The 26,468-nt window shown below is 43.1% G+C and overlaps 1 protein-coding gene and 1 pseudogene across 1 annotated transcript; one reads left to right on the forward strand and one right to left on the reverse strand.

Moving 5' to 3' along the window:
• Positions 1 to 10,967: 10,967 nt before the first annotated feature.
• LOC129072241 (olfactory receptor 1D2-like) lies at positions 10,968 to 11,956 on the forward strand. The gene has a single exon (XM_054575664.1). It carries the CDS (start codon positions 11,015 to 11,017, stop codon positions 11,954 to 11,956), a length of 942 nt encoding a protein of 313 aa, XP_054431639.1. The 5' UTR covers positions 10,968 to 11,014.
• Positions 11,957 to 16,932: 4,976 nt separating this feature from the next.
• On the reverse strand, positions 16,933 to 24,875 carry LOC129072267 (peptidyl-prolyl cis-trans isomerase D-like; annotated as a pseudogene).
• Positions 24,876 to 26,468: the final 1,593 nt, after the last annotated feature.

Below are 26,468 nucleotides of genomic sequence, written 5' to 3' on the forward strand. Positions count from 1 at the left end.
AATCTACAAGCGCATAAAATATAGATGAACCTCACATATATAACAATGAGTGAAAGAAGCAGACACAAAGAGTATAAAACGTAAACTCCTGCTCAAATAAAGTACAAGAATGGGTAAAACTAATAGATGCTGTTAGGAGTCAGGGGAGCGAGTGGCCTTGCAGGGACAGCGTCTGGAAGAGAACACAAGAGATCCTTGCAGGGCTGGGTATGTGTTTGTCTGACTGCTGGTTCCCCATGTCTGTTGAGTTTGTAAACAGTCCTGCTAAAATTTTCACACTTGGTTCTATGTCTTAAAATATCATCATCATTGTTTCTATTTTGTGTCTAATTATTGTATTATCCGAAGTCCCTATAGCCTACAGTTATCGGTTCTTGCTTTTGGAAACTTATTTCTTTATATGTCTGTTTATCTTTGGATAGTATATTGAAAATAGGCTTAAGAGAAATAATATGAGGTCTAAGTTGTTGATATGTCCTCCAAATGTGATTTTTTAAAATCCCTTTCACAGCCCTGGCCAGGTGGCTCAGCTGGTTGGAGAGTCATCCCACACACCACAAAGTTTGTCGGTTCAACTCCCAGTCAGGGCAGATGCCTGGGCAATGGGTTCGGTCCCAGGCAGGGAGCAGGTGAGCGGCAACAGTCAAAGTCTCTCTCTCACGTCTATGTATCTCTCTTTCCCTTCCTCTGTCTCTCGCATAAGTCAATGGACATATCTTTGAGTGAGAATTTTAAACACCTCTATCACTTAGTATTTTGTGTCACTAGCAATCTGGGGATCATCTTAACCCAAGTTCAGTGCTTGAATGTCCCTGACCTCTGATGACTCAAGGCCAGGCTGCATTGCATGCAAAGCCTTCAGTACTTCTGGCTTACTGTAACTTCTAGGGCATCTTTTAGGATTGCTGCCCAACTTGGTTAACTCCCTGTAAACAAGGCTCATTTCTCAAGAACCTTCTTATAGACATTAACATTGGAGCAATTACCCAGTTTCATTTCAATGAGCTGTCTTGGGAGTCTCCCTACCAAACTGCCGCAGGGCCTCTCCAAAACAGATAAATAGGCCTGATTTGCCCCAGTACGCCCTCTTTGTTCATGTGCTTGGGATCAAACTAGCAGCTCTCAGATTGCCCTTCCTCCTCAGGGCATAAACAGCCCCAGCTTCTGTCCCCATTCTGCAGGGACCCATTACCTAGGCGCCAGGTGGCCTGCTTCCTACCCTTAGCCAGAAGGATGAGTCATTAAGTCCTATTCAGAGAGCGATGTCTAGGTCCTTTATATCCTGGTGAAATGTCATCCTTTATGCGGTGAAAGCAGAGGCAGCAGAAGCAGGGAACTCTGAGGCCAGCACAGAGCAGTGGGTAAGGTCTGGACATTTCTGGCTAACATTCCCCCTCCTTTCTCCCTTTCTTCTCTCCTCATCTCTTCTCTGCTCTTATTTACTCTCTCTCTCACACAAACACACAAACACACTCACATACTTTGAAAATCTTATCATCTAATCCCTTATTATTTAAAGGTTATGTAAGAGGCCCTCCGATGGTTTTAACGTGCTGTAGTTTCCAAAGTGCTGTCACAACCCCACGGCACGCCCTCACCAAACAGACAAGTAAGGCCTCATCGGGGAGGGAGGAGGCCCAGAGAGACCACATGCCCGCCTCAGGGCCATGCAGCTAGGGAGCAGCAAACAAGGCCACTTGTCTAATGCTGAACTGGACCCCTTTTCCATCCTGCCCCCACATTCGTCCCCTCTCCACCCAGACACACGTCATGGGAGTTTGTGTCTCTAAGACCTTCCGACGCTCAGGTGTTCAGACTCCACAGACTGGTACAGACTCAGAGCAACGTTTCCCCAAGGGCGCCATCAGAATCACCGAGCGTTTGTTGGAAATGACTTGGATTTTAGAGCATAACCAGGATTTCAAGAAAGAGGGGAAAAACAGGTTTTTGTTTTAAAGCACCCCGGTGATTCCAGTGTGCACCGAGTGCGCGGGAAAGCCCAGGCTGCGGACTACAAAGCAGAGGTTCCGACCCCTCTGCATGTGCCCTCTGCATGACCCCTCTGACCTTTCCCAGCCCTCTTACCTGTCTCCTACCTTCTCCCCTGTCAGGCAGATGTCCCAGAGGGCCTTGAATTCGGGCAACAGGCTGCGGAAGGGAGTTGTTTCTGATGTGGTCTAAGGGAATGGATGACCTTGTTTCGATGGCAGAAACAGAGGTGGTGGCTGGGTGTGCTCAAGGACGGGGTCGCTCAGAGGGTCACGTGGTGCTCTTTTTCATCCTCAGGTCTATCTGGGAGTCTTGGAGTGGTCTCTGCAATATGCCCATCCATTCCCCTTTATCAGTCAACTCTTTTTCCAAAAGGCTGCCAGCCCTCCCTCTGTTGGCCTCGGGCTTTCAGGATGTCTGGTTTCTCTCAGTGCAGGGCTAACACAAAGCAGGCACCTAGCTTATAACTCCCAGTCAGAGCCCCTCGGTGACATCGGGCAGACCTCTTTAATTAAAGTCCTCACTCAAGCAGCAAGAGAAATAGAGAATTGCATCCTTGGTGTAGAACCACAGAGCAAATAATAGATATAAACTCTGTACACACACACACACACACACACACACACAGTCTCTAGAGCCTGTGCTAAGAGTCACTCGCATTTTCGCTTGAATATCAAAGGACCGCCCCATGGTCACTGTCTGAGTGACCCCCATATCATAACGCCACCTGTGACTCGCTTCCCTGCCAGCCCTCTTCACGGGCACAGCACTTAAGTCTCTAGGGAAATAGTGTGGCTCATCTTTCTATCTCTCCTTTATTTTCCAGCTCTTGACCTGGCCAAAGCATATCTCTTTGTGTGGGAAGTCTATAATAATACGTTTCCCCCTTCTTCCCTCGCTAATGTAGTCAGTACCAGGGGGCCAGCCACCATCTCCACCTGGACATTCTGGATCATTCCCCACAGATGCAGGTGGACTAAGGCCACTTCTGTCTGAGTGGGAGGCAGATCCAGGCCCAGGATGGAGACAGGACGGGGTCCCCTGACTCTGTGTCCTGAATGCAGGGCTCCTACCAGAAGTGGCTGAGAGACAGAACCTTTGAGGATGGTAAATGGTAAGACTCCTTTGGAATCCCCACAACAGCACCTCCCACACATTCGGGGCTTCCAAGCTGGAGAAGTGCTTCCACACCCAGCACTTCAGCTCCGCTCCATGCCCACCTGAGCGGCATCACTCCCGTCTCACGTGTGGTAGAGCATTGAAGGCACCGGCCCCACAGGCAGAAAAGGGAGGTCACACCCAAGCTTCCCAAGCTGCTGGCTGAGCAGCAATGGGAAGCTCATTAACCTTCTAGGTCTCAATCGTTTCATCTATAAAGTGGAAAACTAGAGACAAATAGTGCTCTTGTGTGGGAAAAAATATATAAGATATATATATATATATATGCCCTTAATACATTGTCTAACCAAGTATTCAGTATAGAGTAGTTGTTCAATCAAAAAATGGTTGTGGATGTTAAGCTGGGACATGAACCCAAACTTTTTTTTTTTTATTATAAAATTTCTTAGTCTTTATTTTGCTAATTTGAATTGTGACTTCTTTACACAGAGATAATGTAGCATTTTCTGAGTGATTTGACCATGAAACTTTTTGCTTCAAGACTTCTAACTCAGGTGCTTTGGAATTTACAGAGAAAACCTGTAATAACACAATACCCTCCAGAGGGCAGCAGATCCCCTTTGCGCATAGCCAATCGCGTGTTCATTGACCAGGCTGACAAAGGTCTTGGAACACCTGTTATTATTCTGGTCATGGATGTAAAATTTCTAGTTACTGTAGCAAAGACAGGCATTGAGATTTAGCTTAAGGCTGATAATAATGTAATGCAATGTAATTGTGTGGCACCGAGACTCAAAAATAAACCAATTGAGTCTCTGGTCACAATTATTATATCATTAAAACGTAAAGTTCAGATCACAGATCATGTCTTTTCCTTCTTCTTTTTTACCTTCAAATCAAACAATAAAACCAAATGTTACATAAGGAATAAAATGAAATATTGGAATCAGTTTCCTTCCCTAGGAGCTTACTAAGAGATTGGGAAGATACTTAGACAAAGCAGCACATTAATTACCCCACTAACTTTCACACCTGATTGCAAATTAGAATCACATGGGACACTTTTAAACACTAATAATGCCTAGGTCCCAACTCAAAACAATTTGAGTCTGTATTTGGTTTCAAGCATGGGACTAAAAAAAAATTCTCTAATGAGCAGCCAGGGTTGATAACCACTGTACAAAGGTGATAAAATAGTATTTTTAGGTAAATGGTTTCTGCCATTTTCAAAGAGGAGAAATTTGGGCTTCTTTTTCAAGGGGAAATGTTTTAAATGTAGAAGCATACAGTAAGAAAATAATAATTCTTACATTTTTTTGTCCAAAATTAGCATTTGTTAACATCTTAATTCTTTTTTTTTAATTTATTTACTTTTTAAATACATTTGTCTCTGCCTCCCCCTCACCTCTTTCCCTTGCCCCCTCCCACCTTCCCTCCCTCAGCTCTTCCCCTTTGGTTTTGTCCATGAGTCCTTGCTATATTGAACCCAAACTTTTGATGCGAGATTTCCTTCCACTGGATCGCCGACACTGAATATATACCTGGGAATTCCATTCCGTTCATTGCCATGAATGAATCCACTGGTTCACAAAGGGCTAGCTGCCTAAAACCTAGAGCTCCAAAATACCTTCCCCTTCTAGATTAGTCTAGTTCCCACAATCTGCATAAGGAAATCCTGTTGCTACTTCAAATTAAATGTGTTCCTGATTGAATCTGCAGCACAAGCTCCACCCTTCCATGGCACCCTGGCTGATTTTCCAAACAACTGCATTTTCATGTGTACTACCATTCATCTTGGTTCTGGGGTGTATGACTCTGCCATTCCTTCCCCTCGAATGCATGGAATGCCTGCTATTCTACATCGTTTGGTTCAACCTTCACGCCTTGATTCCTGTGCTGTGCCAGATTCTGTGCAGGGCCTTGGGATGCAGAAATGAAAATGATATTGTCCCTGTTCTCTAGGCCCTCACAGGCTTTTGAGGGGAGGGGAGGTGACCTGACACTTGAGCAAAATGTAGAAAGGATCAATCATTAAAAAATATAAAGACAAAAAATAAGGCAAAGGCTGAAGTGGTACCTCTGGGGCAAGAGTTGATGGCACCAGGAAGAAACGGAAAAACGGAGAGGGCAAAGTGCATTTGGTGAAAAGGAACAGCCAGTCAGAGGGTGAGAGGTGAAGTATTTTGAGACTTTGTGGAAAAATACAAGCTATGAGGGTGGAGCAGAGAGTGCAAGATAAGGGGGGCAGGACAGCCCCTGGGCACCACCTGGCCACAAACCTGGGCTGCTCCGGAGGAAACAGGGAGCTCAGCTACTGCAGGGACGCTGTGTGCTCAGATCCATAGTCTGGAGAGCACGCCTTGTGCGGCAAGGAGGCTGCCCAAGCGGTGCTGAACTACGTGAATTTCCTCCTTCCTTTCGCATGGTCGCACCAGGGAGTGGGTCCTACTAGTATCACAGAAGCATAATTGGTAGTTTTTCTATTTTACTAGATAAGAAGAAATTATATTTTTAATGTGACCATTATCACGAATGCATAGGTGAGTGGAATACTCCCTGGTTCAGAATGGTTTCTCTGTGTGCCTTTAATTGTAAGGGACTGCGCACTATTCTTATATCTATTCTCGTGGGAGCTAAGGTTGTTTCCTTTCTCTTTTCCCTTTGTTTTTTTTTTAACAAGGCCCTAGTAAACATCTCATATATCTATGTTTCTGCCCTGTTACAGGTTAAGATAAATCCCTAAAACTGGGATTGCTCAAAGATATATCCTGCCCAGACAGGTATGGGACTCCCTAAGGTCTGGTCTTCCAGTTTCTCAGAAACTACATCCATTACTTCTCTTGCCATTTATCATCTTTACTTCTATTCTTTTCCTTTGCGTCTGGGGAATATTTTAAAACTGAAGTTCCAAATAATTGATCCTGTTTTCTGCAGTAATCCAAACTCCCCTTCATTACTCCAACACATACGCTTTTTTCTTGACTGACTTCTTTCTTGACACTTAACTGCGATGTAATTCACACACCACTTCCAATTCACATACTTACGTGTCCATTTCATTGGTTTCTAATAGATTCACAAATATGTGCAACCATCACCTCAGTCAACGTTAAAACATTTCCATCACCCCCATAAAATCACCGTACTCCTTAGCTGTCACCTTTTACCTGCTGCCGCCTCCCAGGCCTAAGCTACCCCTAATCTTCTTTCTGTCTCTGCAGAGCTCTCTATTCTGACCTTCCCTATGAATGGAATCATGTAATGAGTGGTATTCTGTGACTGGCTTCTTTCACTGAGCACAATGCTTTCAAGGTGCATGCATTCATTCGTGTTGTAGCATGTATCAGTACTTCATTCCTTTTCGTGGCTGAATGATATTCCATTGTTTGGACATACCGCTTTTTGTTTATCCATGGACATGAGATAGACATGTGGATTGTTTTCACTTTTTTGGATATTATAATGCTGCAATAACATTTATGAACAAGATTTTATATGTACACATGTTTTCACTTCTTTTGAGAGATATCTAGAAGTGGAATTGCTGGGTCATATTGTAACTCTATGTTCAGCCTATGTTTTAGCCTGCTAGGCTGCTTCCAAAATGGCTGCGTTATCTTACATTCCTGCTAACACTGCATGAGGGTTCTGATTTCACTACGTGCTTGAAAACGTTTGTTATTATCTGAATTGTTTATTCTGTCCATCATACATGGTGAAATGTCATCTAATTGTGACCTTTATTTGTATTTCCCTGATGGTTAATGTGGAGCATCTTCTCATGAGCTTATTCACCATTCGTATATCTTCCTTGGAAAACTGTCTTCAGAATCTTTGCCCATTTTTAATTGGGTTAGTTTTCTTTTTATTATTGAGTTGTTTATATATTCTACATACAAATCCCTTATCTGATATATGATCCTCAAATACTCTCTACCACTCTGTGGGATTTCCCTCAACTTTCTTCATGGTGTCACTTGCAGCAAACGTTAAACAAATGTTTTTGATTAAGTCTCATTTATCCATCTTTTTTCTTTTGTTGCTCATGTTTTTGGTGTCACATCTAAGGTCATAAAGATTTACCTGTGTGCTCTTCGAGTTTTACCGCTTTTGCTCTTCTATTTAGGTCATTTATCTAGTATGAGTTAAATTTTGTATCCAGAATGAATAAGGGTTCACCTCTTTGGCATGTGGCTATCCTGGGGTCCCAACACTATTTGTTGACAATATCTTTCCCCCACTGAATGATCTCAGTCTCTTTGTTGAGAGTTATTTGACCATAGACAGATGGGTTTATTTCTGAACTCTCAATTCTCTTCTATTGAGCTACACGTTTGGGTTTGAGCCAATACCACACTATCTTCATTACTGCTGCCTTGTAGTAAGTTTTGAAATTGGAAAGTGGAGTTCTCCAACTCTGTTTTTATTTTTCAAGATTATTTTGACCATTTGGGGTCCCTTGCAATTGCACATGAATTTTAGAATCAGTTTGTATCAAGTTCTTATAACAAAGTTTGCTGGATTCCGATAGGATTGCATTGAATCTGTAGATCTCTCTGGGGACTGTTGCCTTCTTAACTATATTAAGTCTTGCAATCCATGCATGAGGCTTTTCTCTGTTTATTAGATCTATAATTTATGTTTGTAGTTTTCAGGATATATATTTTGCATTTCTTTTGTTAAATTTTTTCCTAGGGATATTTTTCTTTTGAATGTTATCGTGAACGGAGTTCTTCTTAATTTCATCTTCAAGTTGTTGCAAGTATAAATAAATACAATTGATTTTCTAATATTTATCTTGTATCTTGCAATCTTTTTTACTTTATCAGTTATAGCAGTTTTTAGGAGAATTTTCTATATGCAAGATCATGTACTCTGTGAATAGCAATGATTTTACTTTCTCCTTTCCAGTCTCAAGGGCTTTTGTTTATTTTTCTTGTACTTTTCTTGACAAAGTGCTATGGCTAAATCAGATTTTAATTTTTCTGTATTGCTTGAATTATTCAGACTGAAAACTTTTTCTTTTTAACAAATAGATTGCAGAATAGTAATACAAGTTATTTTTACTTGAAAAAAATAATTCTATGGACTATCTTTTTAAATTTATATTTTAAACTATTGAAGGAATTTCAGCAAATTCCAAATAACATAAATTTTACAATGAGTTAATACATGCTTGATATGGAATCTAATGCAAACTAAATCATACCAAAAAGATTATAAGGATGACACATAAAAAAGAAATTATAAATAAAACTCATTTTTAAATATGACTAAAAAGCCTAAATGAAATATGAGAATCAATTTCTGTAATTTATACAGAGAATGTTAGTATATTTCACCATTAGGAAAGCTATTAACATAGCATACCTTGATAGGAACTGAAAAGCATTTGATTAAAAATGCAATAGGCATACCTAACTTTAAAAATACTATTGCTAAAATACTGAGAGCAAGATAGCTGCTAAACATATACTTCCACTTCTGCTTAAATACATTTACATTAACCAGTCTGCTTAAAACTCTTCAGGGCACATAGAGTAAAATTTTAAAAACGTTACAAGGCTTGCAGGATCTGGTCACTGCCTGCTGCACAACCGCAGGTCTCTCTGACGCCCTCTCCACTCCAGCCACACTGGCCCCCATTTGGTCCCTTAAACACAAGAACTTTCCCACCTCAGGGCCTTTGTGTACACAGCTTTCTTTCTGCAGGCACTTTACCCAGTGCCTGACAAGACTGGCTTTTTTTTTTTTTTGTCCTTTGAATCTCAACTAAAAACATACCAAAATATGTACAGTGGTTATTTATCCCAACATGGGAGGATTTAATATAATTTATATTTCCTTTTTTGGATTTAAACTTTTTATGTAATAGTCACTGAGTTTTCTTTTTATGTAAACTCACTGAGTTTTCAAAAGAGAAGAGAAACAATTATTTTACTTCATTTCTTATTTCAGCTTTATGGAAGTATAACTGACATATAAAATTATAAGATATTTAAACTGTAATCACAATAAGTTATTTTGATCTTTAGGGAATTTGAAATGTGTTTGATGAGATAAAAAAAATTGATCTAACTGTTCCCCAAAACAATTAGACAGTTGTTTCGATGCCATTCACTACATAATGCAACTCTTTTCTGTTCTCATAAAAATCCACTAAATTCCACATGCAGTTGGCTCTGTTTCTGATGTTTCTGTCCAGTTCTACAAACTGTTCCCTCCAGCGCCAGTACCACACTGTTTTAGCATCCTTAATATTTGGCAGAGAAGTGTCTCTCCTGTTACTCTTTCAACATTTTCATAGCTTACTTTCATGCTTATTTTTAGAAGAAATTTAGATCAGCTTTTGTTTCTTAAAAAAAAGAAAGTGAGAACATTAACTTTGAAGAGGTGAACAGTTGGGCATGCACCTTTGCAATGTTTCATCTCTCTGTCTGGAATCTTGGAACGTCTATCCATTTATTAAATTTTTACTTTATGCCTCGCTGGAGAATTTGAAGACCCTGCCTGATTCTTGTTAACATAGGAATGCATAAATTTGTTTGGTAGTAATGTAGATGGGACTGTTTCACATTATATGTTAACCTTATTATTCCTGATTATTGTTTACATGTAATAATTATAAGAGTAATAGCTAATATTTGTTGAGTGCTCACTGCATGCAACCTTTCTGTGTTAAGCACTTTATCACTTAATTTTGTCCACACTTGACCTGATCTTTAAGTGAATAAACGGGTCTTAAGGAGCTCAGGCAAATGGCCTGAGGTTTCAGAACAAACCAACAGCAGCACTCACACTTGAATCCCGGCATTCTGACAGAGCACTTGCTTTTTACTATTTTAAATTTTCATTACAGTTTATAGTCAATACTATTCTGCATTAGTTTCAGAAGTACAGGATAGTGGCTAGAAAATCATGTTCTTTACAGAGTGGCCCCCATGATGTTTCAACTACCCCCCTTGCCCGATACATAGTTATTATGATATTATTGACTACAGTCCCTATGCTGTAGTCTACATCTCTGTGATGATTCTGTAAGTAATGTAAAGATACTAATTTTACTTTTTAATCCCTTCACTTTTCTTAATCACTGCACTCTACAGCTTACTGGGAGCGCCATTCCTTTTGGATCTATTCATTGTGTGAATAGCCACATTACTGAAATGGCATTGTAGTTGATTGTCTTAAGTCTACCAGATATATTATTCTACCAGCAAATAATAATTTTTCTTTTTCCTTTCAATATTTTTACGTTTTTCCCCTTTGCCCAACTGCATAATATCCATTTCTTATAATGCATACACACCTGTTTTAAATGCCATTTAAAAATCTATACACTACAAAAATATAACATACTGATCTTTAAGCACTTCAAGGGTATTATAAAATGATAGGATTTTATATAAGACTAAGGTATACCCTGGACAAGTGGTTCAGCTGATTGGAGCATTGTCGCATACAACAAAAGGTTGTGGGTTTGATCCCTGGTCAGAGCACATACCTGGGTTGCCAGTTCAATCCCTGATCAGGGTGCATATGGGAAGCAACCAATCAGTGTTTCTCTCTTGCCTCAATGTATCTCTCTCTCTCCTCACTCCCCCTCTCAAATCAATAAAATATCCTTGGGTAAGGATTTTTAAAATAATAAATAAATAAATAACACAATAATATTATTTCTATAATATTGAGTATGCCAGATTAGCAGTTGCTGGAATGATTAAGTTGCAGAAAGCTTTCTCTGTTATTATTGTGTTGCTTATGTTTTAAATTTTTTTAAAAATTTGGTCTAAGACATTTTTGATGCTAAGAAAATAGCTGGTTTTGCTTATCTGAATGTTCTCACTCAGCGAGTACATTTAGTAAGTAAATATTTGATGGTGTTGATGTTGCAGACAGATGGGAAATGCATGGAGGCAACCAGAGTGGGGTCTCAGACTTCATACTCCTAGGGCTCTCCGAGAGGCCTGAAGACCAGCGGGTCCTGTTCTGGATGTTCCTGTCCATGTACCTGGTCACAGTGGTGGGAAACTCACTCATCATCCTGGCCATCAGCATTGATGTGCACCTGCACACTCCCATGTACTTATTCTTGGCCAATCTCTCCTTCACTGACCTCTTCTTTGTCACCAACACAATCCCCAACACACTGGTGAACCTTCAGTCCCAGAACAAAGCCATCTCCTATGCAGGATGTCTGACACAGCTCTACTTCCTGGTCTCCTTGGTGACCCTGGATAACTTCATCCTGGCCACGATGGCATATGACCGCTATGTGGCCATCTGCCGCCCCCTCCACTATGTCACAGCCATGAGCCCTGGGCTCTGTCTTTTCCTCCTCTCTTTCTGTTGGGTGATCTCTTTTCTCTATGGTCTCTTTCTCACCCTACTCATGACCAGGGTGACTTTCTGTGGGTCCCGGAAGATCCACTACATCTTCTGTGAGATGTACGTCCTGCTGAGGCTTGTGTGTTCCAACACCGAATTCATTCACACAGTGCAGATTGCCACGGGCTGCTTTATCTTCTTCACCCCCCTAGGAATAATGATCATGTCCTATGTCTGGATTGTCAGAACCATCCTCCGAATACCATCAGCCTCTAGCAAATACAAGGCCTTCTCTACCTGTGCCTCCCATTTGGCTGTGGTCACCCTCTTCTATGGGACACTGTGTATGGTGTATCTGAAGCCCCTCAACACCTACTCCATGAAGGACTCAGTGGCCACAGTGATGTACGCTGTGGTCACCCCAATGATGAACCCCTTCATTTATAGCCTGAGGAACAAGGACATGCATGGAGCTCTGAGAAGACTCTTCCTAGGGAAAGCCTTCCAGACGTTGACATGAGGGTAATTTTGGACAGGATATTAAAGTGAAGACTGACAATATCCTCTACCATGTGCAGGGCATTATCTTATGGGGAATACAGGAGTGATGAGGGCATAGTTTCAGCTCAGAAGGATCTCATGTATCTCTGAGGAAAAAAAAAGACATGTATGTATAACCCAAAGTCCCTTAGACTGCACCAGCTTTGGCAATAAGCAAAGTCACACTAACACTAATACTAGAAGTTCATAGGATCAAATCCTGCAACTTACCTGGTCACAGGACCACAGTCCCAGCCTTATCCAGACATTTCCACTTATAACACATGGAGATCACTCATGTCCTCTAACACACATACACTCATGGTTCTAAGCACTAGCCTTTTCTAAGAAGCCTGCTGCATATAAGCCATTTATAGAAGACGCCTTGTGGTAGAGGTCACCCCTTATCTGATGCACTGCTGGGTAGAACTCCCTGCTTTAGTACTAACCCACAGTTCCTCTGGAAACTGTGTTCCAGGCAAAAACAGCAAAAGGATTCCTTCCCTTTGCTCTGGGTAGACTTTTATCCCTTGGGCTCAAAAGCAATACTGCTTCTCTTGACTTTTTACTACAATCCTTTTCTCTGAAAGATGTCAAACCACTTCCTTGGGAAGCCCATCCTTTTACTTCTGTGGCTCCTCACCTCCCATCTCTTTTTCATGCAACCACTCCATTCTGCCCTCTAAACAAAGTTCCCAAGCATCTCAGCATACACTCATGAACAAGTGTAATGGTGGAGCCAGTAGAAGAAGAGGAGGTAATTGTGAGACTCAATCTCTACATGCCTTGTAAAAATGCAAAGAATAGAAAGTGAATAGTAACTGATGAGATGGTTAGTCACTGGGTTGTGGCAGTTTCAAAGAGAGAGCAATCTTTTACAGATCAATCAGCAGAGCCAGCACTTGGCCAGGACTTTGACAGGTATAATTGAATTGATTTGATGTTCATTCAGTCATTCATTCAATTGATGAATGACTGAATGTACATTAGAGGCCTCAAACTGTATTACAAACATGAATAAGGAGCTCACAGTTTACTGAGGGAAGTAGACAAAATTATAATAAATGTAAAAGGACCTAACTCCTCAATTAAAAAGCTATGTTTAACAGATTGATTTAAAACTTAAATGTGTGTGTGTGTGTGTGTGTTTAAGACACACTAAAAATGCAAGAGTACATAGAACTTGAAAGCAAAGAATATAAACACATTTATTTGGTAAATACTAATCAAAAGAAAGCTGAATACATCTTTTTGAATTAGTATTTTGTTTTATATGGTTAAATACCCAAAAATGAAATTGCTGGCTTATGTGGTAGTTCTATTTTTAATTTTTGGGGACTCTCCATACTGTTTTCCATAGTGGATACACCAATTTATAATCTCATCAACAGTGCACGAGGGTTCCCTTTTCTCCACATCCTCATCAACAGTTGATATTTGTTGACTTTTTGACAATAGCCATTCTAACAAGTGTAAAGAAATATCTCATTGATTTTGATTTTCATTTCCCTGATACTGAGCATCTTGTCATATGTCTGTTGGCTATTTGTATGTCTTCTTTGGAGAAATGTCTATTTAGGTCCTCTGAGTTTTATGAGTTCTTTATATATTTTGGGTATTAACCCTTTATTGGATATATCATTTCCAAATATCTTCTCCAATTCAGTAGGTTTTCTTTTCATTTTGTTGATCATTTCCTTCACTATGCAGAAACTTTTTAGTTTAATATAGTATCATTTGCTTGTTTTTGCTTTTTTTGTCCTTACCCAAAAAGATCGATGTCAAAGAGTTAGCTATCAAAGCAGCAAGGGAAAAGCAGTTATCAACAAGGGAGCTCCTATAAGACTGTCAGCTAATTTTTCAACAGAAACTTTGCAGGCCAGAAAGGATTGGTGAGAAATATTCAAAATGATAATAAACAAGGACCTAGAACCAAGATTACTCCATCCAGCAAAGCTGCCATTCATCTGAAGGACAGATGAAGAGTTTCCCAGACAAGAAAGAGCTAAAGAAGTTCATACCCACCAAACCACTATTATATGAAATGTTAAAAGGTCTTCTTTAAGAAGAAGAAAAAATATCAAAAATATGAAAAATAAAATGGAAAAAATATACATCTATCAACAAAAGAATCTAGAAAAGAAACAAAATAAATGAACAAGCAGAAAAGAAACAGACTCATAGATATGGAGAACATTTTGACATTTGCCAGATGGGAGGGGGCTTGGGGGATGCGTGAAAGAGGTGAAGGGATTAAGAAGTACAAATTAGTTGTTACAGAATACTCATGGGTATATAAAGTACCGCATAGGGAATATAGTCAATAATATTCTAATAACTATATATGGTGTCAGCTGGGTGCAAGATTTATCAGGATGGTCACTTAGTAAATTATGTAATGTGTATCATGGGGGTGGTTCACTTGAAACTAATATAATAATGTATATCAACTGTAATCGAAAAATAAAAATAATTTAAAAATGGAAATAAATAAGTAAATACCCACCCCAAAATAAATGAATAAATCCTGCTTTTTCATTAAAAATAAATGGGGGGGGTGGTTTCTGGCCACAACAGAGGCATAGGCAGATACGCTTCACTTCCTCGCACAACCAAAAGAAGGACAACAATTTAAAAACAAAAAACAACCAGAACTGCCAGGAAATTGAACTGTGTGGAAGTCCAACAACCAAGGAGTTAAAGAAGAAACATTCATCCAGACCAGGAGGAGGGGCAGAGATGGGCGCCTGGGGCAGAGAGGACACGCAGCAAGAAGACAGCTGGCAGATCCAGCAGGCAAGGCAGTGGCTGGCAGACCAGGTGGTCCCACATTCACCCGCGGATAAGCCGGGAGGAACAACTGGGGAATGAGGCAGACCATGCAACCCAGTGTTCCAGCACAGGGAAATAAAGCCTCAAAACCTCTAGCTATAAAAACCTGTGAGGGTTGCAACAGCAGGAGAAATTCCCAGTCTCACAGGAGAGTCTTTTGCGGGGACCCATGGGGTCCTAGAACATAAATAAACCCACCCATCCAGGAAACAACACCAGAAAGACACAACTATCTTGTGGGTAGCTGGGGGAGTGACCAAAAGCAGGGGAGAACTGAACAAGCAGCATTCTTCCCTCTCTGACCCCCCCCGCATACAGTGCCACAATAAAACGACGTGGGTTGCCCTGCCCTTGTGAATACCTAAGGCTCCTCCCCTTACAACATTACATGTATGCTGAGACAAAGAAAAGTGGCCCAAATGAAAGAACAGATCAAAACTCCAGAAAAAGAACTAAGTGACAAGGAGATAGCCAACCTATCAGATGCAAAGTTCAAAACACTGGTAATCAGGACGTTCACAAAAATGGTTGAGTATGGTCATAAATAGAGGAAAAAGTGAAGGCTATGCAAAGTGAAATAAAGAAAAATATACAGGGAACCAACAGTGAAGGGAAGGAAACTGGGATTCAAATCAACTATTTGGAACAAAAAAAGATATAAACTTTCAACCAGAACAGAATGGAGAAACAAGAATTTTTTTAAAATGAGGAGAGGCTTAGGAACCTCTGGGACAACTTTAAATGTTCCAACATCTGAATCATAGGCATGCCAGAAGAAGAAGAGGAAGAGCAAAAAATTGAAAATTATTTGAAAAAATAATGAAGAAAAACTTCCCCAACCTGCTGAAGGAAATAGACATGCAGGTCCAGGACGCTCACAGTCCCAAAGAAGTTGGACCCAAGGAGGAACACACCAAGGCACATCCTAATTACATTACCCAAGAGTAAAGATAAGGAGAGACTCTTAAAAGCAGCAAGAGAAAAGCAAGAGTTACCTACAAAGGAGTTCCCAAAAGACTATCAGCTGATTTCTCAAAAGAAACCTTACAGGCAAGAAGGGGCTAGAAAGAAGTATTCAAAGTCATGAAAGACAAGGACCTACATCCAAGATGACTCTATCCAGCAAAGCTATCATTTAGAATGGAAGGGCAGATAAAGTGCTTCCCAGAGAAGGTCAAGTTCAAGGAGTTCATCATCACCAAGCCCTTATTATATGAAATGTTAAAGGGACTTATCTAATAAAAAGAAGATTAAAACTATGAACAGTAAAATGACGACAAACTCACAACTATCAACAACTGAACCAAAAAAAATTTTTTAAAGACAAACTAAGCAAACAACCAGAACAGGAACAGAATCACAGAAATGGAGATCGCATGGAGGGTTATCAGTGTGGAGGGGGAGAGGGGAGAATGGGGGCAAAGATACAGGGAGTAAGGAGCATAACTGGTAGGTACAAAGTAGACGGGGAGGTTAAGGGTAGTATAGGAAATGGAGAAGCCAAAGAACTTGTACGTGTAACCAATGGACATGAACTAAGGGGGCGACGCAGAAGGAAGGGGCGTCCAGGGTAGAGGGGGGTGCAGGGTGGAGGAGGGTGCAAGGTGGAGGAAGATAAAGGGGAGAAAAACGGGACAACAGTAATAGCATAATCAATAGAATATACTTTTTAAAAAGTTCACCATCTATGTTTTCTTCAAGGAGTTTTATGGTTTCAGGTCTTACATTTAAGTCTTTAACCCATGTAAGTTTATTTTTTTATTTGGTATAAGAAAGTGGTCCAGATTCACTTTTTTCGCATGTATCTATCTATCTACTTTTCCCAATGCCATTTATTGAAGAGACTATCATTTCCCCATTGTATACTCTTGCCTCCCTTGTCATAGATTAATTGGAGGTCTCAATCTGTTTCTTTGGGTTTTGTTTGCTTGTTTGTTTGTTTTTTTACTTTGTAACACTTTTATTAAGAATGAACCATATCAGTATTTCTAAACTGTGAACAGCAGAGAACTGAAGTATCAAAGGAAACACATTAGGAATCATATATAATAGTCAAAGCCCCTTAAATTTTCTTATTGCCTTTATACGTCAATGTATAATATTTAAGCAAAACTGAATTCCTTATTAAGCAAATATTTTTGCCTACACTGCCTTCTCTTCATCTTTCTGTGCTTTTATCTTTTCTTTTACTTTCACCAATTTTGCCTGAATAGCTTTATCTTCCCATGCTGTCTCCTGAGCTCTTTAAAGATCAGCTAAGTCTTGATCGGATTCCTTTTTACTGAATGTATTGGGGTGACACTGGTTAATAAAATTATATAGGTTTCAGAAGTACAATCCTATACTACATCAACTGTATGTTATATTGTATGTTCACCACCCCAAGTTAAATCTCCATCCTTGATTGTTTTCTTTTCATTTTGCCATTCTTGAGCTCAACAGTCCAATGCTTCGGTATTTGATGGGTCTATATCAAAAGCTTCCAAACAACTGCCAATTGCTCCCTACCAATTTGACATCTTCCATTTACATATGCCAATATTCAGCATGCAGCGTAGAGCTACAGGATGCAGCTTCCATTTCTCTGCTTCTCAATAAGAGCTTTTGAAGCTTCCACACATCTTAAAACCTTTGTGAATTTTTAATGGCCATCTTCCAGTGCTGGGATTTGTAAAAAAGTATTTCCAATGTTTTTCAAGTCTTCTGTTATTAATAATATTTTATCTACATCTTTGAAACCTACATCTACATCCTCGGGCAAACCTGAATGACTGTCTCCAGGACCCCCTTCGGGGGTATTTCCCCACCACCCTCTCCTTCAAGTCTCCACATTCTGCACCAGTGCTCAGTTTGGCAGGTTTCTCACCTTCCACTTCTACATTCTCTAGAATTTTTGTCGTACCCATTCCTTTAATTACTTGGCTAAATACCACATGTTTCCCAACCAGACAAGGAGTTGGAGCTGTTGTGATAAAAAGCTGAGAACCATTAGTCCTGCAGCCTGCCTCTGCCATGCACAATAAAGCCTCCTGGTCCTGCTGACAATAGAAATTTTCATCTACAAATTTTTCACCATATATACTTTCTCCACCTGTCCCACTCTGATTTGAGAAGTCCCCACCCTGAACCATAGATGTCTTAATAATTCAATGGAACGGGCATCCTTTGAAATGGAGAGTGTAAGCCAAAAAAAGAGGGGAGGAGCCACCGAATAAACCTGACAAGCTCTGGGGAGGCCCGCACGGTGGACTTACAAACTCAGAGCCCAAAAGCAGCCACAGAGGATGGTCTGAAATGAAAACTTTCTAACTAAAAGCAGGCCTGGCAGGTAGTCAGGTCCTAGGCCGGTATCTTCCCTGACAAAGGTCAACCTTTGCCTTCACTGAGCCTGTCTGTTGTCTTTGGAATGTCAAGGAAACCTCCTTCCCCTCAGCCCGGACTCTTCCGGGCGCAAACCACACCAGAGCAGAGACCACAGAGCAGAGACTTCGTTGTTATCACGTGCATCGCGACTGTTAACTATCCTATACCCGTAAGTGTAAAAAGTGTGTATCTATTTGTTTTACTCTTTACCCAGCCCCATGGATCTCCCCTGCTTTGCCTTCTCCCACCTCCCTAAACTATTACCCATGAATTTCATGTCACCCCCTTGCATCTTCCTTTTTCTGATTCTGATGTATAAAATAAGTGGTAAAAGTGCCGTTTTCCACAGCATTTTCTCAATCCTTGAGATGTGCTTTCTGGTCTTGTCTTCTGTTTGGCTCAAATAAGCTCAGAAAAATTCTCTACAGCTTTTTTATCCATCCATCTACTGATAGACGGTTGGGCTGCTTCTAAATCTTGGCTATTGTAAATAACACTGCAATAAACACAGGGATGCATGTATTCTTGCAAATTGGTGTTTCTTTGGATAAATTCCCAGAAGTGGAATCACTGGGTCATAAGGCAGTTCCATTTTTAACTTTTTGAGGTAACTCCATACTGCTTTCCACAGCGGCTGCACCTGTCTGCATTCCCACCAGCAGTGCATGAGGGTTCCCTTTTCTCCACATCCTCACCAGTACTCATTGTTTATTGATTTATTGGTGATAGCCATTCTCACAGGTGTGAGGTGATATCTCATTGTGGTATGACATAGTTACACCATCGAATACTGCTCAGCCATAAAAAAAGAAAATCTTATCCTTTGCAATAGCGTGGGTGGGTATGTGAAGTAAGCCAGGCAGAGAACAAATATTCATCCATAGATAGACTCACAGATAGAGAGCAGACTGACAGCTGTCAGGGGGTGGCTTGGGGGGCTGGGTGGGTGGAGGGTGGGGCGGGTAGAGGGATTAAGCCAAAAAGACGCTTCTGCTGCTCCTGGGGTGTCCAGTGTTGGGGTGGATACCTAATAGAAATATCTTTCTACAGTGGGCCCATTTGTATGCCTGACAGAGGAATCAATCCAACTGTTGGGTGTGCAGGCAACTGCAGGATCACCACAGTGGGTATCGCTGCTCCAGAAGGTGCTGGAAGGCCCTTAAGTAATGCATTAAGAAAGAACAAGCTAGGCCTCTTAAAATAGCTTTTTTAAAAATTTTTTTATTGATTGACTTTAGAGAGAGAGAGGAAGGAAGGGAGAGAGAGCAACATCAATTATATGCCCTGACCAGGGATCAAACCCACAACCTTGGCCTATTGGTATGATGCTCTAACCAACTAAGCCGCCAAGCCAGGATGGACTAGTACTTGTAATCCATCCACTGTTAACAACACTAACCCAGATACCTGGCTGTGACATACACATTATCAATAACACTGGGTATACTTTTTCTGTCTATCAAACTACACAGGAAACCCATCAAACTGCGGACCCATTGGAGTCACGCATGGCTAAGTTCGGATTGGGGCTAGAGTCACATGGCTCTGTATGGTTATGGACACTTGAGCTCCTGGGCAACCCTACACTGGGAATAGAAAAATCACTTTGAACAGAACCAACCCAGTTGTACCAGAAATATGGGAGTTATATCACTGGGATTACGCAGTCATTCTGTCACACTCAAATACAGCAACGAGTTTGACACCATCTGGGCACACCACTCAGGTATATATATAGTCCTGAATGGGATCGAATGGTTACGTGTCACAAATATTTGGCCATGGCCATGGCCAATGTGGCTCAGTTGGTTGGGCATCGGCCTGCGGGGCAAAACATCACCGGTTCAATTCCCAGTCAGGGCACATGTTTGGGTTGAGAGTTCCGTCCACCATCGGGGCACATGGGACAGGCAACCAATTGATGCTTCTTTCACACATCGATGTTTCTCTCCCTCTCTTTCTCCCTCCCTTCCCCTCTCTAAAAATAAGTAAATAAAAATCTCTCAAAAAAATATTTGGCCTTGGCTTCCACCTGGGCAGTTGAGCTGCTGCATCCTCGTTTTCCCTTAGTATGAAGGAGAGTCAGCCCCATGGTAACCACCGTTGCCAGCCGCCCCCTCCTCAGGCCAGATGGACCTGTGCTGTTTTCTACCGTTAGGGTCATTTGGCCGCCACTGTGTTCCTTCCACTGACTTGGGGACATTGTAGCACACACAGAGGTCCTTACTAAAGTCTCCCAGCAAGCCTTACAGGACAGTCCCCAAAGCCTGTCCTTACGGAACACTAAAATATCTCTCACAAAAGAAGCTGTCCTCTGAAATAGGAGGTCTGGGACATTGTTACTGCCTCACAGGAGGCACCTGTGTATTAGCCAGGCTGCTGTGTGTTCATACCTGATAGATCTGCAAATGAATCATCCCTAGTGAGTCACATAAAGACACAACTAATACCCCGCATGCTCTGACCGCCAACCTATGGGACTTAATAAATCAATGGTTCAGATCATGATGCTCTTAATTGGAAACTTTCTTAATTATTTTGGAAATCATTATTTTAATCTGTGTTTTTTCTTGAATGTGCCTACACTGCTGCCGTGGTATCTGCCTCCAGTGCAGACAGAGAGCCACCTCCATGCTAGTGAAATCCCTTGCTGAGAGCTCAGCACACATAACAAGAGACGGGGGTGTAAGTCTGTAAGAGCCGGGCAGAGGGGTAAAGTGTTGGGGGAGGTCATCTAGAGGACATGACCTCCAGCTGACCCTGGAGTTGGATCTGGCCAATCGGAAACTCTTCAGCCCCTCCCCTGTCCTTGGACCTGGACTTCCGCCTGTCTTCCCCACACTAGAAGTTACCCCAAGGCCACAGCCTTGAGACAGTACTGTGTTGCTGAGGCCGTCTGGGCTGACGATGACTGAAGCCAGGTAAGCCTCTGGAGTAACTTTCAAGATTCTGGCGGGTGGGTGTGGAGATCCACCCACCTTGTAAGTAAGTCCTCTTGCTTATTAAAACTGCCACCTACCAATCTGGAGCAGTATGTTCTTTCTTCCTCGGTCTCTCCTTGACTTCCATGTACTGGGAACCAATTTCAGGTTTCACCCAATGAACTCCCGAGGTTACTGACCAATAGAGCTCAAGATGTTGCTGGCCCGTAGGTGCTGCTGACTGTCGTGCACTGCAGGAGCTGGACACGAAGAACTGCAGGAATCTGGGGCTGCAAGAGCTGCCCGCGGTGCAGGAGCCAGACCTGAGGCATGCGCATGCAAGAGTTTGTCAAGCAAGCCCAGAACCAAGAAAACAAACCTCTTCTACTGCAACGTCTCTCTTATGCCCTCTACTGGCAAAGCTTAACATGGTGCCACCTGACAAGAGAAACATTTAAAGGACCAGATCCATTCCCCAGTGTATGCAGTGAATGGAAAACTCAGTGCAGAGACCAGCTCAGCTCGTGGTTCAGGGCGAGAACAAAGCTAAACAAAAAGTTATCACAAATCCATAGGGAAAAGACCAAACCCCCAATGGAAAGGGAAGAAATACAGAGCAGCACAGAGAAAAGCAGAAAGCAGAGGTGAGATAGGCAAGCGGCCTGAGGACCTTTGCTCTCCTTCTGGGGGCTCAGCTGTATCCCGGTCCTTTGATTCTAGGACACCCTCCTGTCTCTTTTTAATAAATGCATCCTTTTTTTTTGTCAGCTTAAACTAGCTTAAGGTGGCTTGAAGCCCTGAAACAAAGTCACTCTAATCAGTACAAGTTGGCAAAAGTCACTGAATTAAAATCTTAGATAATTTGATCACTGTCGAGCCCTTGTATTAGCTTGCAATTGTTTTTATCTGCTGGAATTTTAACCTTTCCAGTTTTTGGAAATTTTCTTCCTTAGTAGAAAATTCTATAATTAAAAAAGTTAAAATCCTCCCTGGCTGGTGTGGCTCAGTGGATTGAGCGACAGCCTGCAAACCAAAGGGTCGCCAGTTCGATTCTCAGTCAGGGCGCATGGCTGTGTTACAGGTCTGGTCACCGGTAGGGGGTGCATAAGGTGCAACCACACACTGATGTTTCCCTCTCTTTCCCCCTTCCTTCTGCTCTCTAAAAATAAATTTTAAAAATCTTTTTTAAAAAAAGTTAAAATCCTCTTCCAATATACATACTCACTATTGCACTCTAAGCAGTGTCACTGGATTTCATCTGGGCCTTGTTGTCCATTTTCCCTGGACTTGTCCTCCAATTCCTTATTAGTATTAAGTTCTTGCAAAACCTACCAACTGACATTTTACAGCAAGGCTATAAAGACTTCCTTGTCAGTCTTATATTTAAACTTTCTAATGTAATGTCTTGCAGGGGATTAGTAACATTCATCTGATCCAATAATTTAAGCAAGTTTCCTATCCTCTTTCTCATAAATACACATTTCCATAAGACAGTCTTGCTGTGTCTCTCTCATCCTTCATTTGTATGTTTTCACGTCGAACCATTTATGCTGCAGCTCTTTTTTATGATTTCTTTTCTATGGGCTGTTTCATGTTATTATTCCACTTGACGGAGTCAATTCATCGAACACATCCTTTACCTGCTGCAGTTACAAGATTATTTTGCCTTTAACATTATTAGCGACAGAGAACACTTCGCCCTGGGGGTTCTCCCCCGCTCCTTCCAGCAGCGCTGTTTTGTTCCTGGGCCGCAGGGAGGTTTCCGCAGTCTCACATCACATCTTTCATCTGATCATTTGTTTGGCTTTGAAGAAAGAGGCTCTAGCTGTATTTTGAGTTTTAATTTTAATTTCATTTCAATTCTCTCGGCATCTGATTTTCGTTTTCACCAGACTCCTTCTGCCGCACGCACGATGCGCACCTTGTCTCCCGCGGCGTCTATTACAGGATACCCTTGTGGTTCACGCAGCCGTAATCCATTCTCTTCTTAAACTGCTCCTTACAAGCTTTGTGTTTGGTGTATATTTCACTATTCTCTTCTCTCTAGCAATTCCCTTTTCATTTTCCTGCAGGATCTTATGTCTTGCTGGGACAGACATTTGTCCCACATGTGTGATTATGATGATGACAATACCCTTAGGTGGGGGACTGGCATCTTTCAACCCCGCTGCACCCTCACTTTCCCCGCCGTTTACTCACTGGGCCTGAGCCAACTGTAATAGGGGACAGACTGACACAGAGACTGTAAACTGGATCGGTGGTCCCCAAAGAGAGAGACTGCGTCTCTCCTGTGCTTGTTAAAAATACAGGTCCCTGGGCCCCACTCGACCCAGTTGAATGCTAATCTCTGGAAAGGTGCCTGAAATCTGCATTTTAACAATCACTCCAGGTGACTTTTAGGCACCCTAAGGCTGAGCTGGTAGAGAAGGCGTCCCTCCACGCACGGGAGCAGGATCCTGTTCTGAGAGTGGAGAGGGCTGCTCTGGAGTCAGCGACGACCTTCTGCAAGGTTTCTCCAGCCCCTGATGTTTCCAGCAGTGCTATCTCTGCCTGAGTAAATGGAGGCCGCAAGTCCCCTTCCCGGGATCACTGCCCTTAGGTGTCATGTCTCAGAGTCCCTTTCTGGAGCACAGCCTTGGCTCCCATAAGCAGTGTCCACCAGGCAACACCATGAAAAGCGTGAGGGCAGATGTCTGAACGAGCCGTGGCAGTAACCCACCAAACTCTATTCAAATTCAGGGATGCAGCGGAGTCCCAGGAGCCAGCCAGGGACCCGCACGGGGCTTGCAGAACCGCCCTTCCATCAGAACTGGCCATAAAATCAACACGCCCATATCATTCGCAAGACAATGGATGAGGAGGACCTGTTCCGTGAAGGAGGGAGAGCATTTGACATGTCTCTCTACTCCTACAAGAACGTGGGTCCCCCAAACACATACGCAATGGATTTGGGCAATTGCCGTAAAACTACCGAGACCCGCTGTTGCTGCTAGAGTCGGGAGAAAGGGGAAAGTAGACGCAGAATGAAGAGAGAGCGCGCCAGGGCATGGCACAGGCCAACAGGCATCGCTGCCCGCTGCGGGGATTGGGATAAGGGAACGTCCTGAGATACCAAGGAGGTAGCGGGCCTTGAAGTTTACACCTTTAACCAAAGGCTGCGAGGTATGCTTCTTAAGAGCAGGAGCCGAGGAAGAGGAGAAATGGGTCCAGCCTGAGCCCCATCTCTCATGGCAGGACGCTTGTGACAAAACAGCAGCGTTTGAATGCCCGCCAGCAAAAGGAACCAATGGAGGGTTGGTGGTAGACAGAGAGGCAGAGAGAACCAAGAGAAAGGAGTCTTCGGCCTCCCCCTGCACTAATGAAGGCCTCTCTGCAATTGAGGGGCAATTGTAAACAACCAAAATTGGGGCAGTTCATAGGAAGACTATGAGAAGAAGGTGCCTCTCAGGTCTCCAACTGCAGGGGGCGTAGTTGTCCGACGGCCCCAGTGGCTGCCCTCAGAAATCCATCACCGTGTCTACACCAAGGCCCGGTTTCCCGTAGGCTGCCCTCACCCAGTGACTGGGTAGGGCAAGCAGAGTAATTTTAGGCTCACCCTTGTGACATGCAGGATTTCTCCGGTGGGTAACTTCAGCGAGGGCCCTCCCCAGAGGCCCTGCTAGATTTTTCTTAGAACTGGACAGCGAGCAAAGGGGCCTCCATCCCGCCGTGGCTCTCCCAGCTCTCCTTCCCTCGGCAGCAGGCAGCACAGTCAGAGAGCTTACCTGCCTTCTCCACCGCCATCCCCACTTCCTCTCACAGGTCTTGCCTTGAATAAATTCCCTATTCCTGCTTTGGTGTCTGCATTTTAGAGTCCCCAGATTAACACGGTGGTCTTTCAGGCACCATCTCAATTGAGAGGCATCTCCTGCGCCTCCCCCAACTCAGCACTGGCGTGAAAGTGCAGAGGAGGAGGGGCTTGGGCATGAGGGTGGACCAGATACCTGTCAAAGAAAATCTGCCCCAGGTGAGTTGGCAGGCAAGGGAGACTCTATTGAAGGCTGTTGCACTAGGGGAGAGAAGCTGGCCTCGACTCCAAACACAACAAGGGCAAGTAGGCATTTCTAGTCACCAGGCAGGGCGAGGATTGGATGGAAAATTACTAAGAGGATCTTGGTTAGGTATCAAGGGTGGCAGAAGAGCAACTTGATCAGATATCAAAGGTGATAAGTGGGCGCAGGGGAGGGGGTAGGTTCTTGATAAACCATTTTAATAGGATTCTTTGCTAAAACTGGGCTGGGCAGGCCAAGGGCAGGACAAAGAGGACACCTTGTTGAAAAGAGGGTTCAGAGATTAGATCAAGAAGGGGGCCCTTGCCACACACAAGACACTGGACTGTACGCTAAACTGCCCCAGGGCGGCCATGGCGGGTGTGAATTGAAGTTCAAAATAAACGGGACTGGGTCTGAATTGATACTGTCCTTATCTGCTGGGGAGAGTGGACGGAACCGCAGTGTTGTTACTGGAGCCAACTACCCAGAGGGCAAAGGAGGGTTGGGTGGAGCACAGCTGCTCTCACCTCTGGATGCAGCAGGTACGTGTAAGGTGTGGTTGCGGGGAACCTGAGCAGGGCCTGAGCAGCTGCCCAGGAAAGCCTTTCCCCAGGCAGCAGGCAGAATAGTGGTCCCAAATGTCTGCTGACGGCGGCGAGCTGCTGGACACTGAGGTGGGGGGACAGGTTACCGGAGTCTGGAGAAGGAGCCCCTAACTTGACAGAGCGCCCCATCTAGTGAGGACATCTGAACACAGACCTAGGCAGAAAGGTGAGTTTGCAGAGAATCTGAAGGTTTAGAGGGACTGAGACTGGGACATAGCTCTTTCCCGATTATAAACTCACTTTTATCCTCAGACGACGGTCATCCGTGTGTCCATTTCCCACACGGGCAGGACACATCCAACCTCCACGAAGGCTCCACGGAATCAGTGAGCCCCTGGCTTCTGGGCAGGAGGTTTGAACCCGAGGAGCAGGCAGCCCCTGAGGTGCAGACGGGCACAGGGGGGTGTTTGTGTAGAAGATGCAGCTTCACCTGCAGCCATGAGGGCTCAACAGCGGGAACCTAACCCTCTGAGAAACAGGAAGCCTGATGCCGTGGGCTCAGGGGAGATGCCACCCGATGTGATGCGATGGCTGTGAGGGGAGCGGCCCGGGGACACCGCAGACGTGCGCCCCCGCAGCACGGCCCCAGGCTGGGCAGGGAAACGGAAGGACTGGAATGCACGTTCCCGGTCTGTCGCTGTGCACCTGGGAACACACAGTCCACATCACAGCATCGTGCGGAGGGCAGCATATCCAGGTGAACCTGCATCTAATTTGGATTCCAAACTGAAATTTGATTG

Source organism: Pteronotus mesoamericanus, unplaced genomic scaffold, assembly GCF_021234165.1.
Source record: "Pteronotus mesoamericanus isolate MK-2021 breed Mesoamerican mustached bat unplaced genomic scaffold, CSHL_Meso_final contig_317, whole genome shotgun sequence".
NCBI lineage: Eukaryota > Metazoa > Chordata > Mammalia > Chiroptera > Mormoopidae > Pteronotus > Pteronotus mesoamericanus.

What these genes read in the sequence shown, in the direction of transcription:
- LOC129072241 (XM_054575664.1), top strand. Translation starts at nt 11,015, where the DNA reads ATGCATGGAGGCAACCAGAGTGGGGTCTCAGACTTCATACTCCTAGGG.